General features: G+C 39.1%; 4 protein-coding genes across 8 annotated transcripts; 1 reads left to right on the top strand and 3 right to left on the bottom strand.

Moving 5' to 3' along the window:
- Positions 1–480: 480 nt before the first annotated feature.
- LOC105568233 (calcineurin subunit B type 2) lies at positions 481–3,220 on the bottom strand. 2 transcript variants are annotated; one of them, XM_012023709.1, is made up of 6 exons: positions 3,091–3,220; positions 2,864–2,903; positions 2,406–2,617; positions 2,123–2,332; positions 1,711–1,800; positions 481–1,603 (listed from the first exon to the last, which is right to left on the bottom strand). In XM_012023709.1, the coding sequence occupies exons 1-5, from the start codon at positions 3,091–3,093 to the stop codon at positions 1,753–1,755; spliced, it is 513 nt and encodes a 170-aa protein (XP_011879099.1). In that variant the 5' UTR covers positions 3,094–3,220; the 3' UTR covers positions 481–1,603; positions 1,711–1,752. The 2 variants fall into 2 exon arrangements, with proteins under 2 accessions (XP_011879099.1, XP_011879098.1); XM_012023708.1 differs by having other exon boundaries at positions 481–1,800.
- Positions 3,221–3,528: 308 nt separating this feature from the next.
- On the bottom strand, positions 3,529–5,465 carry LOC105568231 (enkurin-like). Of its 2 annotated transcripts, none has more exons than XM_012023702.1 (4): positions 5,416–5,465; positions 4,692–4,978; positions 4,318–4,461; positions 3,529–3,959 (listed from the first exon to the last, which is right to left on the bottom strand). In XM_012023702.1, exons 2-4 carry the CDS (start codon positions 4,869–4,871, stop codon positions 3,762–3,764), a joined length of 522 nt encoding a protein of 173 aa, XP_011879092.1. In that variant the 5' UTR covers positions 4,872–4,978; positions 5,416–5,465; the 3' UTR covers positions 3,529–3,761. The 2 variants fall into 2 exon arrangements, with proteins under 2 accessions (XP_011879092.1, XP_011879093.1); XM_012023703.1 differs by having other exon boundaries at positions 4,692–4,952; positions 5,416–5,453.
- Positions 5,466–5,697: 232 nt separating this feature from the next.
- On the top strand, positions 5,698–11,210 carry LOC105568232 (myeloid leukemia factor). Of its 3 annotated transcripts, XM_012023707.1 has the most exons (7): positions 5,700–5,862; positions 6,731–6,884; positions 7,007–7,316; positions 7,412–7,562; positions 8,552–8,644; positions 9,714–9,773; positions 10,496–10,576. In XM_012023707.1, the coding sequence occupies exons 1-6, from the start codon at positions 5,813–5,815 to the stop codon at positions 9,730–9,732; spliced, it is 777 nt and encodes a 258-aa protein (XP_011879097.1). In that variant the 5' UTR covers positions 5,700–5,812; the 3' UTR covers positions 9,733–9,773; positions 10,496–10,576. The 3 variants fall into 3 exon arrangements, with proteins under 3 accessions (XP_011879095.1, XP_011879096.1, XP_011879097.1); XM_012023705.1 differs by lacking the exon at positions 9,714–9,773 and having other exon boundaries at positions 5,698–5,862; positions 10,496–11,210; XM_012023706.1 differs by lacking the exons at positions 8,552–8,644; positions 9,714–9,773 and having other exon boundaries at positions 5,699–5,862; positions 10,496–11,210.
- A 124-nt stretch (positions 11,211–11,334) lies between these two features.
- Positions 11,335–14,081, bottom strand: LOC105568370 (the record flags this gene model as incomplete). The annotated part of the gene is made up of 4 exons (XM_012024000.1): positions 11,335–12,442; positions 12,535–13,089; positions 13,600–13,789; positions 13,864–14,081. Coding segments are annotated over 4 exons (1,143 nt in total), but the record flags the coding sequence as incomplete, so codon positions are not given.
- Positions 14,082–14,599: the final 518 nt, after the last annotated feature.

Below are 14,599 nucleotides of genomic sequence, written 5' to 3'. Positions count from 1 at the left end.
ATGCAGAATTACTGTGAAACCCTCTAAATTGGGATTAGATGTTTAAAATAAGAGTATAGCTAGAATTAAACTTTCGTGTTTATGTCTGGGTGTGATGTATCGTAGTAGTGTGTCCGTGTGCTCATGTATATGCTGCGTTTCGTGTTTAGATGGCGCACACCATCAAAGGCCTCGACCTTGGGGGATCCTCTTAACCTCGTTGAATTTCCACCCAGCACGTCGCGCTCCGTGGAAACTCGGCCTTAGAACTTGGCGTAGCATTTACGGTATACATCGTTGCATTTGACATTCGAATGTCGCGCAAGCGCAAAGAGGAATCGCTAACACTGGTTGCGATATAGACATTGATTTCCATTAATTTTAACTCATTAAACTGCGAAACAATAAAAGGGGGGCAAAAAAGAAAACGGCTAGTTGAAAAATCTCTCGCACAAAAGGAATATTGAGTATATAGCACATGTATGTGCAAAGTACAGATTCTCGAAAACAGCATATAAATTTAATGATATAAATGTGACTGAAATACAAAAATCATTAAGAACATATGTATTCTACACAGGCATCGTAAATGAAACGTGCAGTACTTATAGTAGATTAATCTTAATATATTTCACAATTTTAAACTTTAATTAGACATATGATAAGACCATGTAACATGTAAGTATACATAGAAACAATTAACAATGATAAAGTAAACTTATTTGTATTATAAATATCTTAATATATCTGGTAAGATAATGATAAATTATTTTTTCCGACTAATCGCGCGTATAATAAATAAATATCTAAATAAATAAATAAATCGTACATTCGAAAATTACAAACTGACACATCCAATGTCAGGGAGTACACAGCTTGTATACGCAAGTACACATAAAAGCTAACAAAGTAAACTCGCAGCTTAATAATTAGTATTCCGTACAACTCCGTAGAAACTGCCTCGCTGTATCTTCCGAATGCACAATTCGTGGTTGTTTATTATAAACATAATACACCTTAATAGTCGATTCTATAAAGTTTATAACTTTCCTAAAATATTAATATATTAATACATTTGAATATTAATATATTAAGATATTAGCCCACAAAAGTAATATCCTTAAGGACTCGCCGAGACTACCGAATGAAATTTTTAACGATATTAAAATGTCATTAAAGATAATATTAACAATTATTTTTTTGAACAATGACGGAAATTCGATAGGTTTTTATGACATGGCAATTGTATCAATGACGCAAAAATTTGATTTTACTTTCGTGCTTTTTCCACCGAGATTCAGTAAAAGGAACAAAGTGCATCTATGTACCGAAATTCTTTTCGACTGGCGCTGGAGAAGACTAACTTTATCGCGAATTTTCGAAGAAAATGTTGGCGATCGAGCAGCATTAAACTTAAGATGCTAGTTAAAGGTTGTACTTAAGACGGCGTTGCTGATCTTTTATCTTTAATGGAACGCGCAAGATAATTTGATTCGTTCCATAATACTTTTAACGACACCAAAATGGTTGTATAACGTTGATCTAATGTTCGCACGTGCCACGCTGTATAATCTGGCATACCATGAAATTTTTTCCACTTGGATAGACTCGTAATGATCAAAGGCTTAAGAACAATAATCGTGTGAGTTCACTCTAAACGGATTTCTGTTAGAACTATCCCATAGATCTGTTGTTAATAGATTATTAATTTATAGACTTCAATCAACATACCATGTTTTGTAAATTAAGAGTTTTTCCACAAACTTTGGTCACTTAAACGTCAACTACCATTTTCTTATGAATATCTGTATTGCCAACAACCTGAAACAGTCGTTAAAATATGTGTAATGTGCCTCACAAAAGACGTACAGATATAGTCTACTAATACAAGATAGCTTTCTGCAAAATTAATATGAGTCGTCTGTCGATCCCACCATAAATTTACCACCTTTACTGTGAAATCTGTTCAGTGGAAAATTTATTGTTAGATTGCGCGTGCAACCGTCGCGAAAAAGACTTGGGAAATTGGATATTGAAAGCCCACAATCTCATTATATAATCGCCATCGTATCAGAAGCCTATCTCGTAATTGGGGACTTTTTCCTAGTTTCTTTTTCTTGTACACGCCAACGCATTAACTCACCGAACAAAATTCTTCGAAGCTAATCCTGCCATCCTCATCCTTATCGGCGAACAGTATTGTTTTGTCGACAATTTGCTGCAATTGCGTGTCCTTCAAGTTATTGCCTACCATCATTTTTAGCACTTGGAAAAGCTCCCCATTACTTATATAACCATCGTTGTCCATATCGTAGATTCTAAATGCAAATCGCAATTTGCTCTCCTTGTCGCCCTGCGAGTTAACGTCACGCGTAAATGGTTTGCATACCAAGGCACGATAACTGACACAGAAAGGGGCAGGTTACCTTAACGCTGAACTGAGATACGCCGTGGATGAACTCTTTGAAATCTACCTCTCCGTTACCGTCCGCGTCAAATATGTCGATGACACGCTGCACCAACGGGTTCTGTTGTAATTCGGGTAGGGACATAAACTCGTCGATGCTGAGGGCCCCGCTGTTGTCCAAGTCCAGCTTCCGAAATCTCTTTCCCAATCTTCTGATTTCGTCTACATCGACTGAGGAACAAAGTACACTTACATATCATGAAACATCAGATGAGTGCCGTGCAAATTTCCAAAATCTTAATCAACGCTTTCTAACGGTACTGCGAATTGTGCGCATGCAGCACATTTCGCTCGAGGAATACACGAAATATCTCTAAGGTAGAGAGTCGCTCGTCGCGTTTCACCGTCTGACGAAAGCGTGTCAGGTTACTTGGAGATAATTCCAGTAAAAGCCAAGGGCAGATCCCGACAACTTACAGTTCGAACAGAGTTCCATAGGCAGCGAACTCTCGTTACCCTGCAAGAGAAACGACTTTTAGAGCATATCCGTTTGGCGTGGGGGCGAGCATGCCTCGTAGAAATCGCTCCGGGGATCGTATTCGACGGTGGGAGAGTCGGGGGCTCGGCGGAAAAATGCGGGACGATATCGCGAACGCGGAGGAAATTGTGCGGACTCGGCGTGTCCGCGCGGCGCACTTGATTACCATTTTGAACTAGCTTCGCGAGTCTGTCGCAAAAGTCTTCGGGAACAACAATATTTTCCAGCGGGGCAGGCAGGTTCAGCGGAGCTCGAACACAATCGTCGTAAAGGGGGGGCTGCAAACGTCGTATCGACGTTTTGCCCGTTTTTCCCTTGCTAGTTAATTATCGTCCGTTGCGAACGGACGTGGCGATTGGCCCAATTCCAGCCGTGGCCGGCGGCCGCGAAATCGCGCCTCTCTACGTCGGCGTCTTAGCCCGTGGCAGAAATCGATGCCGCCAATGCGGCAGGTGTTTACCTCCTGGTCTCGTGAAAGCTGCAAGTTGATTGGCTACGCATTTCTCGAAACTAGAACTTGGGCCATCGTGGGCACAGGCCTTTAAAGTTGGCTCAACTGAGTGAACGTGCTAGAGAATTTTGCCGTGTGGGATTGGCGACGCTGGACGTTGCTAAACTGTAGATTCTGCACAAAAATTATCAACAAACATCGATAATTAATTCGAAAACTTTTCAGGACGAGAACGTACATACATGAGAAATCTAGAAATTGTTTCTTAATGATACACAGAAAAAATGGGCTCATTTATTACATTAATCCGTGTTCCTACATATAAGAATTTCAGAAGTTTAAATATCAACATGTATATAGATTTTTATTATGTCGATTCACAGGCGTTAAAACACGTTAATGCTGTGCGTCGTGTCATCATAAACGTATATATGCTGATGTTGCTCGACAATCGCTATGTCTTTCTCGAGTTGTTGCAACTCGCGTTCCATCCTCGCCTTCCTCTGCGCCTTCGGCAAGGTGTCTGCGAGGAACGGTAACCCTCGGAATCGTTTCATCGCTTCCTCCCACTTTTGCTTCATACCCTGTTTCAAAGTACATTTTGCATTTAGTAGATAAAAGGACAGAAAATCCCAGTGAGAAATGATTCGTCGATCGACGTCGAAACGACGTCGAATCGACATCGACACCGTCGAATTGACGTCGATTCGACATCATTTCGACGTCGATCGACGAATCATTTCTCACTGGGATGCGGCTAGAAATATTGTCCGTAACATTGAAAGTTAATCGTCAATTACTTTGATCAGGTTTTGATTAAAGTGGCCCTTTCCAAGAAGAGAAAAGTTAAAATTCTATCAATTTGATATCGTACCAAGTCATGATCGAAGCATGATGTAAATTTGATCGATACATTGCTGGAAAGCACCCACAGATACTTACATCCAGCAGTATCCTTCGCTCCTCTTGGTCGATGTATCGGCACGCCGATACTCCTGACACCTTCTCCCCGTCAAACCGTTCAGTTGTTTCCGTTTCCATCCTCTCGTCAGCTTTTGCGACGAATCTCGGTACTTTTCCATAATTCTGAAGGATATAATCGATTGAAATGACGTATACTATTAAGTTAATTACTTATTGAACTTTAGTTACTTTCATTTAAGATGACCAATTGCTTTCAACTAGAATAAATACACGCAGATTTTTGAAAAATAGTGTCGCACAAAGTTAAAACTAATTATTTAAAACTGTGAGAAGTAATACGAAAGACTATAGAAGCGAAGAGCGCTTGCTTCCGCACATATATGTACTCGTACTTTTTTATGCACGTATATCGGAAACAATCCGCTCCTCTTTAAATCATATGTGTCACCGTGACGAGTATCGACGGATCGCCATTTGGGCTCTGCCGGATAGGAACTTTTCGCACGAAGAATATTTTGTTTGACAAAATCCTTTTCCCGTGTAACGACCAATTTTTCCAAAGGTTCCGCCATTTTGCCGATCGTTTTCCCATCGCGTATCCACGGGCAGTTTCGACCAAACACCAATTTACTTAGAGTACGTTCCAGTTAATGCTTACCAAACGTTATTATATTATTAACTGTTTTAATAGGAAAATATTTGTCAAATTATATGATGAAATTGTATATTTAAAAATAATATATAATTATTGTTAGTGCAATTATAATTTCGAAATAATATTTTGGCTAAACAGTAATGATGTATCCAATGCCGGACTTGTCGATGATGCCGAACACCACGAAAAATTTCTGTGATCCCCCTCTACGCAATGAGCGGCTCTGAGTACCCATATTTTGTTTAGTACAATTATAAACTTATAAATTAATTTAGTTTATAATTGTACTAAACAAAATATGGGTATTCAGAGCCGCTCACAGACATTTTTCGTGGTGTTCGGCATCATCGACAAGTCCGGCATTGGATACAACACTCTTTTAGGCCCCGGTGTGTCAATGATTGCGACTACAGCCGTCGTACACCCGCTATACAGACCGGCTCAAAACGATATTGCCTTACTCCACATGCCACAGGATATTCGCTTTTCCGGTAAATATATTATAATATCTTGTCACTGGCTACGTTCAGCAGAAGAAGCTGCTTTGCAACTGTTGCAAAATTCGTGAATCTGATTGGCGTATTCTCTAAATCTTGAGCGAATTAACGAGTATACGCCAATCAGATTCACGAATTCTACAACGTGGTTGCAAAGCGCAACCTTTTCTGCTGAGCGCGGCCATTGACTGCGCGGGTTAGTTCTGGAAATTTCCACGAGAGCAAGGAGGCGCTCGCGATCGCTCGCGACTCTCGGCTGTTCTCGTGCGTTACCATTGCACGTCGAGACGAAAATCCACTTTCTATTGATTGTGCAGGTGAATTTTTCGAATCCCCGAGCATCCCAAAGGCATCCCACGAAATGTCGCTGTTTGGATTCATGGGCGACGAAGATGTCTTCAATATGTTCGGGTAAGTTCCACCATCATCTCGCACGGATGATTTATACATGTATGTCATTTCCGAGTAGTCGCAGTCCTATTTGGGAGAGCAATGGCTCTTGATGAACCTGTCAGATGCGTCGCTGGCATTTCAGAATACGTTGCCTCGAAATTAAGCGCCACTTATCGATGAAGGCGTAGTTTAGATTTCCTCAAATGTCTAATATCGAATCGCCTCTTAATAAGTAACATCCAAGCGTCAGATATGTAGACACGATGTGTGTGTGCGCGTGTGTGTGTGTGTGTGTGGAACACACCCACACACACAGCGTAGGTATGTCTTCTTTTTTATGTCGCGGAATATTTTGTACAAAATCGTTAAGCCGATTCGATTTCTCCTCGAGAACGAGATTTAACCAACAATTCGTTAGGAACATTATGCATTGTGATAAGCAATAATTTGTATTCTAAACTTAAAAGGGAGAAGAAATTATTTAAAGTTATTAGAAGTATAATTATTTTTAAAAATGTGTTTTCCAGTTATAGAACTAACTTAGCATTGACGATATCCAGTGAAAATAATGCATTAAGTTAACGCAACGATTAATTCCTCTTTATCTTTGCAATAAGGCGGTTCTTGATACCACAATTACCTGGAATTATTTTTCTCCTTTTAATTAAAAGAAAAGAAGAATTTTACAGCATAAAGTAGACTGCTTGATGTATCTTGCTTCGATTAAAATAGGTTTCCATAGCGATCGAGCTACTCCACGTCGTTTGTTTTCTCTTATTATTTTGTCCTCTGCGTGTCGCAAGAAGATGTAGATGTCTGTGTTGTGTACCAATTGAAAAATTCAAAGTGAAAATACAGGAATTTTGGATTCGTTGTTTGTTATTAGGTCGACCATGCGTAATACCATGAGGCAGATGAACATGATGAACACCATGTTCCCCGATCCGTTTGACATGATAGGCCAGAACAGTCTTATGCCGCACATCCATACTAATCTGCCAGTTTCTCTGTTCGCTCCTCACTTTGGAAGATACGATTTTGTGAGTATAATCGAAGACAGTCGGCCAGAGGTTATTAATAATTAAAGCAACCGTGAACAGTGTAAAATTGTGTAATTGTCATTAATTGTAATACAAGTATAACTTACAAGTTACGTTTACAGAACAACATGGCAGCGGCGGCGGCGGCGGGTGGTGGACAAATTCCAAGTTGTCATTCGTTCATGAGCCAGTCGGTAATGACCATGTCTAGCGGTCCCGATGGTCGGCCGCAGGTTTATCAGGAGACCATGTCTACAAGAATGGCACCCGGCGGCATCAGAGAGACTAAAAAGACCATGAGCGATTCTCGTACCGGAACCAGGAAGATGGCTATTGGTCATCACATTGGCGAGAGGGCACACATCCTTGAGCGAGAGCGAAATATGCACGGCGATGAGGAAGAGCGGCAGGAATTTATTAATCTTGAAGAGGGTAATTTTCTTGTGGCCTGAAAGATAGCGAAAACTCGTTCGTCGAGAGGGGGAGTTAATTTTGCTTCTGTATGTAAATTGTTTTCGTACTTGTAGAGGAAGCAGAGAGTTTCAATCACGAGTGGCAAACGCGCACTCGTCGCGTTGCTGGTGCGATTGATGGCGCACACTCAGCTGCTGCTACTAACAGGGTTAATCCAGAGCCGAGGCAATTAGCTTTACCATCCACCACAGATCTACCAGCCAGGTTAGTGTCTTACAAGAGAATGGTTGAAGTATATATCATTCAATGAGTAAATTCTTGTACAAAGGTAGAGTATATTCGTGTTTTATTGTATTGGTGAATTATAACGTTGCATGGTACATGTATTGATCGTACACTTCATAATATCGTATATTCCTCGCTTCACTTTCTACACTTTCGTCTAACTTAATACCTTACTTTTTACACATGTGCAGCACAGTCATATTGTTATTAAAAAAAGAGAGAAGATACATTATGAAAAATAATTGAAATATACATTAAAGTCCTAGTTGTACATTCATCATATTGCATTAACCTGAGTGCAAAATCGAATATCCTACAAAGCATTTTGGCAGACGTTTAACTTATTTAATATTAAATTAAATGTGATAACAATTTTATTTGTAAGATTAAACTAACTAAACTTTAATAATAATATTTTTATAAAAATTATTGACAAATTTTTTTATAATATTTCTACAACAGATATAAGAACTGGAGATAGACACGCCAGAAAATAATAAATGGAAATACAGGATTTCATCAGGCGTGGCCACGCTTTTTATATATGTATTACACATATGTATATCCTCATTCCTTCTTTCTGTATGCAACTTTGAAATAAATATGTGCATGTCTGCTTCTCAATATGCATTGTAAGAGCATTGCATGCATTTAGATATTGCAACATCGATTGTTACTTAATTTTTCTCTCTTTTTATGTACACATTCATTATTATATTTCATATAAAATTCATATTTAAGTAGACTCAATTTGTCTGTTTATGCGTAATTTTCATTGCAAGTACAAAAATTTAATTTAATTTGTTGATCTCTGCGAAAACGAATAATCTAGACCTGTAAAATATTCTTCCTACTTAGCATTATTTCGCTCTTGCCATTTCATTCTTTATATTGTTACTTATTCTTTTGTTGGAATGTTTCTCCCATTTTTTTATTTATCTTTGTCTTGTTGTCCCATACTTTTGTAGTCGACATTCAAGTAGACGATGGATACCCTCTTCTAGACGTGCTATAAGGTCGTTAAATCCTTTGAAAACAAAAAACTCGTCCCCCTCTTCAAGGTAAGTTTGATTTCTGTCAACTGCATCGATCGCATTAAAGATTAAAACTTGCAACTTGTATAAAAAACACATACTTGAAGAAGCTAAATTAATATTTCTGTCGTTTCATCATAAATGTATACAATGAGCAAACAAGTACATTCCACTTCATAATTTAACGTTGTCACAGCATCAAATCTGTTTCATATGTACTATACATATATCACAAGAAAGAAAATTACATTGCAGCACTTATATCGGATGCATAGATAAATATTGATAAATCGAGATAAATTGACCGCTCAATCTCTAATAATTATAATTTGCTACTGCGATATTACTTTTGCAGTCAAATTTTACGCTAATGTAATATAAATTTCAGGAGAGACATTAATACTTTAAGACATTTTGTAAGAATATTATTATTCTATTATAGCAATGTATATCTTATACTCTTTTATACTTGATATTGCAATTTTCAATGAGATGTTCACAGGGTTGGGAAGTAACTCGTTACTTGTAACGAAATTACAGTTATAGTTTCTTTTTATTTTTTCGGTAACTCTAACTTTGTTACTTTCTCTGTATCTGTAACTGCAACTTAACTCAGTAGTAATTTTTTTGAGAAGTAACTAATTCAATAGTTACATGAACAGTTACTTTATAAATTTCTTAAACCTCCACAGTTTGCGTTAGGCTTTGCATTTGCTGCATAAACGCCTTTATTGACGCTTTACAATTCAAATGCAGATTTGCTATTTTTATTTTTCATTGCAAGAAAGTAACTGTAATACTTTTATGAGGTAACTTTCCCAACGCTGGACGTTCATTATTAGATTTGGAGAAAGCTTCTAATGTCAGATATTTGTTGTCACAGCGCCAAATTATGCTTATTTATTGTTGTCAGTTTTTCGAAATCAATTTCATGACGTGGTTTGTTTCGTATTGTGTTCATTACATCATCTCTCAATATTATTAATCGGTGCTGCAATCTTAATTACTTCAATTACGATGTGCTAACACATAATTCATAATACAGTGAGTCTGTAAAGATTGATACAGAATATACCGTCTTGTGTGTGTATTGCAGGTACAGCCGCAAATATTAATAAGTTAAAAGCATAGTATACACCAGTGACGTTTATGCAACGTAAGTACGTTGCGCTTCATTACATCATTTCTTTTCCTTCGTATCAATTCCATTTTCCAATATTAATTCGTAATCGCAAGCACTTGTGTTTCCAGTAATATTTCTCATGTCCATCTCGATATTAGAAAGCGTAGAGATGTGTATCGTATACTTGGAATGGAATGCAAGCCATGTGATTCTATTAAAGTAGAACAAAGTGTTATATACTTTTCTTACGCTTAAACTACAGAATAATTCCAATTTAATAGCGCGATATCCATGGTCGATCCTAGTTGCGATATTAATACATTTTAAATATATTAAGGTGTACATTAAGGTTGCATTATATTCTTACGTAAGTGTCAGTTTCCATAATAGTACAATATACTTTGTCATTGCTAAACACTTATCGACTGTGATAGTCGTAATACATATTTAATATTATATTTTTTAGAATATCCGCTTGTAGACGTACATTTTTAATAGATACATTAATTTTACACATTCACACGCTTGCACATATAATTTTCTTATTTTCCAGAAATCATGCAAAAAAATATAGCAATTTCAATTGCAGAGCATGACTCGCTTATCTCGCTTACATTCCACCGTCTTGTTTTTTTCCCTCTCTTCATCAAAGCGTTGCACAATAAAGTTTCGCAACAACGTCGTCACGTAGAATATCCACGTCTTTTGATGGTTTGTCGTATTACGCAAAAACGTGTTGGTTTACATGCTTGCAGCTTGAAGTCTCCGGAACCGGCAGCGTCTTCGAGGGCCGAACCGTCACTGACATCGCAAGCTACGTCTGGATCCCGAAAACGCGAACATGAGCCGGATAGACAAGTTAGTAATAAGCGTCACGCTGTTTCCACTAGCGACAACTAGAATATCTCCGACTACTATTCGTAATGTACTTTACTCTACCCCTTATTATGAGAGCCTCGAGTAACGAGGCTTACTTTAAACGGACTAGAAATATATTTTCCTTCACAATCATTAACGTTCTGAGAAAATTGTACGATTATTTTTTCTAAAAGTTATTATCTCACTCGCCCACACGAAGCTTTATTATTTTGGTACGTGTAACACTATTTAAACCAGGTCCAGTAAGACGCTGCAACGTTATCTCTTTTTTTTTAGGTACGAGAATAAAATATTTATTTAAATAGATCTGTAGAATCTCAGTTGCATGTCGAGAGTATTAAGGAAATAAATGTAAACTTTTTTAATATTACATACAGGTCGAACCTTTGCCGTTAATCAACCAAGGCAACAATTTTTGATACGTTACTTTCATATGTATTCTGCCTCTTAAAATACTATATTTATTATTATGTAATCACAGATATCGCATTCATCGATAGTTGATCGGTTTTGCTAGTTTCATTATTGTAAGGATTAAATATGTTGGAAAGTGTAAAGGGAAATACAAATAAATTTCTTGTTTCAAATGCATCTTACAGTTTGACTTTGGATGTTCTGTTTGATCAATTCTCAGAACCCACGTATCGATGATGGAGGTTTGCAAGGTGTTTTTATTGAGCCAAAAGGTGAGGTATTATCGATGGAAACAACAGTATCTTGTCCGTCAAACAATTTATTCAAATAAAATCAAATTTAGTGTTTACAATTGAAAGGTATACGCATTACGTTATTCTAAAGAAGTAACGACGTGCAACGTGGAAGCGCGCACGCGACAGAACAAAAGTATCCCTTGTACCAATGTAATTTTAGTGCAGTTCTTTCTACATAAATGGTAATCTATTAACTGCGTTAGTGCCAATATCCTTCAATGAAAATATTACCACACCGATCTATTATATTACCATAGAACCCAAAAGCTTACATGTCCAAGAGTAAAATATAAAAGAGAAAAGCAAAACGTTTAAGAACCTTTTAGTTACAAGAATAAAATGATCACCAGCCTCGCGTTGCGTTCTAGATAGAAAGCTAATGTATAAAATCATCAGACTTAAAATCGTATATATTTTGAATTACGTCACTCGATCGCATCTGTTAATGTTTTCATTGAATTGCATGCGCAAAACAATACTAGAATTGTCGAAATGTTTTATGAATCTTGTGATAAGAAAAGCAACGCTTTGTCATAAAAGCTGAATCATGCATTTTTTGAGTGAATCATATTTGTTTAAGATTGATGTTTATCCTTTTATACGCAGAATAATAAACTATCTTTGCGAAGAAGTATGCATCGTAGCGTCATACTTCTGCAACAGATTGAGTCAACTTAAAGGATTTCCTTTGCAATGATCGATTTATCATTCAGCATATAAAAGTTTCAAGATGAGCGAAGAGTTTGCAAAGTTACATGACTCGTCTCGTATATATGCAAATATACAAGCGCTGTAACAAAGCGTAACTATAACAAATAAAAGAACGAATAAGCTACGAGAGAAAGGGAAAGAACGTAAGAGGAAAGCGGGCAAAAGAAGTAACAAAACGTAACGTTGTGTCGACGCTCCATTGATTGGAGTGACTTGTGTTCGTTAATTGTCCTCTGCCAAGGTGTTAATTCTCGCGTTGATAGCCAACAGCTGCGCCACGAATGACGAATCGTTCATGATAGTGGCCAGAGCAGAGAGCGTATCCTCCAAGATATCCTGCGAAATATTGAGTTGTCGAGCACATTCCGCTATCATCTCCATTTCCTCGGTTTCAGGACTCATCTGAAAAGAAAGGGCGTTCCCGCTGTAAATTTCAAGTCACGTGCCCGAAAGTATTTCTCGATCAATCTCGAGATTAATATCAAGAGCTGTACCTTGCGCGAACCATAGAACTTGCTGAATTCCATTTTGACTCGCCTCTTCCCGTTGCCGGTCTGGTAGAAAATCGTGAAGGTCTGCGCCCTGTTCACGTCTAGGACGACGGGGAAATATATGCCGGCGGTGACGTGACCCTTAGTATCTCTGGCGAGGAGACTTCTCTGATTATAAACCAAGTTTCTACGTTCCGTAACGTCAATGGCAGTTAAATATGGCCTTGCCACATAAATGAGAGCGACTTGCGTCCTCTCCAAGGCACCAGGTCGGGTTTTCCTCTCGTGCCACTCGACATAATCGGGATCGTCGGCGCACAGACAGTAGTTGTACTCTTTCTTACAGGTCGGCTCGTCAGATTGCGTGAACCAGCCCGTGTGAGGGTATAATTTATCGGCCATCACAGTGATAACGCGCGCTACGTGGTAACCGGGATCGAGCAGCATGACGCCGCGGCGTCCGCCAATCTCGATTTTCAGGCACACTAAAACATGCTCCTTTTCGCCGCTGTCCGCCGCCGGTGGACCGCCAACATAGCCGGCGATATCACCAATCGTCTGCAAACAAAACATTTCTCTCATAAGGTACTGTTAGCAACTTGGCCGTATCAAATATCCGCCGACAAAGACTCGTTTTTCCTACAGCTATCGAACGTCATACGCTACGACGTTTAATAGACAAAATTGCAATTTCGAACTCAACGTGTATTTATTACTTTCACTTATTACTGTTAATAAATAAAGCTTTGTACAATAATCAAAAGTGAAATGGGCGACACCGGGTATTGGGTGGTGTATTTTAGTAAAAACGACAGCAATGTACAGGGGTGGACAAAACAATGAGAACGTGTGAATGTGTTTTTGTTGAAACAGGATGGTTTAGGTGACTGTTCAGTTCTGCTGTTTGCTGCGGTAGCTGTATGTTGCTAGGCCACAATCCTTTTTAAAATTCGGCGGTCCCTATCTGTTAACATTGTTTTGCGCCCACTTTTTCTCTTGGCAGATCCGATTGTTAACACACCGTCGTAGAACAAAGCGAGTAGTATACGTATTTGACTTCAGACTCACCTCTTCGCAAGATACTAAGTAGAGGCCACTTGCTATTCCTGGGAATCGCTTGTTCAATCCTGTCAATCGATGTAATAATTCAAATCCAAGACCGACGCAAGTATGATGTTCGTGTGTTATCAGTGGCTGATATTTCCGGTAGAATCGATCCAGCGCACTCTCTCCACTTGCAGTGTAGTCCTTGTAGAACCTGCGCGCAAACGGATACAAACGTTACAAGGTACAGAATAACGAAACGGCGGGATAATAGATTATCGCGTATACCTGAGGAAATTGCCAATAGTGTCGTAGCGATGCTCGCGCAATAAGCGTTGCGTTTCAAGCTCAACGCTGCCTGCTAATTCCTCATACTGTTCGACCGTGGAGACGGTCAGGGCTGGTGACTCGTAATGGGCCCATACCGGCAGGGGTAGCGGAACACCCCTGATCCAGGGCCCGCGTGCCTGCCCCTGTGGCTGGCACCATATCTCCGCCGTCTCGAGTCAACTCGGCCATTCGCTGCCCCAGCGGCCAACCGTTGGCACAAAGCCATGCTCGTCCCTGCAGCTGCTTATTGGCTCTACAGGGCTCTCTCCGTGTTTTATACTCTTCTCTCGCTCTGCATTTCAACATACAAAAACGTGTCTTATTACTAGGTTCGGGACTCGCTGCCTGAAGCCGCGTGAGCTTGTCATTTTACTCCGAGGGATGCCGATCTCTTATTCTCCACCGAGAGAGAGAGAAAGGGACTGTCTCGCCAACGTCGTTTAGCTTTGATCCTAGTTTAATTCGTCCCTTGTCTCTTTCCAGCTATCCCCTTTGGAGAGAGACAAAGGGTGACTCGAACTAACAAAGTCAACAAATAGACAATGGACTCTGGAAATTAAACACTAAAGGCTACGAGAGTCAAACGCGTTTTTTTGCGCATGGCAATGTAACATTACCAATTTTAATTACAAGTACCGGATGTCTCGGTTTAGTAATGAGATCAAAGTTGAACGATGTGGGTGAAAATCGGGGG

Source organism: Vollenhovia emeryi, unplaced genomic scaffold, assembly GCF_000949405.1.
Source record: "Vollenhovia emeryi isolate VEMERY1.0 unplaced genomic scaffold, V.emery_V1.0 DF939130.1, whole genome shotgun sequence".
NCBI classification, from domain to species: domain Eukaryota; kingdom Metazoa; phylum Arthropoda; class Insecta; order Hymenoptera; family Formicidae; genus Vollenhovia; species Vollenhovia emeryi.
Note: the sequence above shows the minus strand (reverse complement) of the source record. Positions and strands in the feature narration are given on the sequence as shown.

Coding starts and splice junctions, on each gene's coding strand:
- LOC105568233 (XM_012023708.1), bottom strand. Junction 2,618..2,863: donor TATGGAACTCTGTTCGAACT/GTAAGTTGTCGG, acceptor TTTGTTCCTCAG/TCGATGTAGACGAAATCAGA. Junction 1,801..2,122: donor GCTTCGAAGAATTTTGTTCG/GTGAGTTAATGC, acceptor CGACTGTTTCAG/GTTGTTGGCAATACAGATAT.
- LOC105568231 (XM_012023702.1), bottom strand. CDS start 4,871: ATGGCGGAACCTTTGGAAAAATTGGTCGTTACACGGGAAAAGGATTTT. Junction 4,462..4,691: donor CGATATACGTGCATAAAAAA/GTACGAGTACAT, acceptor TATATCCTTCAG/AATTATGGAAAAGTACCGAG. Junction 3,960..4,317: donor AGCGAAGGATACTGCTGGAT/GTAAGTATCTGT, acceptor ACTTTGAAACAG/GGTATGAAGCAAAAGTGGGA.
- LOC105568232 (XM_012023705.1), top strand. CDS start 5,813: ATGTCGCTGTTTGGATTCATGGGCGACGAAGATGTCTTCAATATGTTC. Junction 5,863..6,730: donor GATGTCTTCAATATGTTCGG/GTAAGTTCCACC, acceptor GTTTGTTATTAG/GTCGACCATGCGTAATACCA. Junction 8,645..10,495: donor AACTCGTCCCCCTCTTCAAG/GTAAGTTTGATT, acceptor ACATGCTTGCAG/CTTGAAGTCTCCGGAACCGG.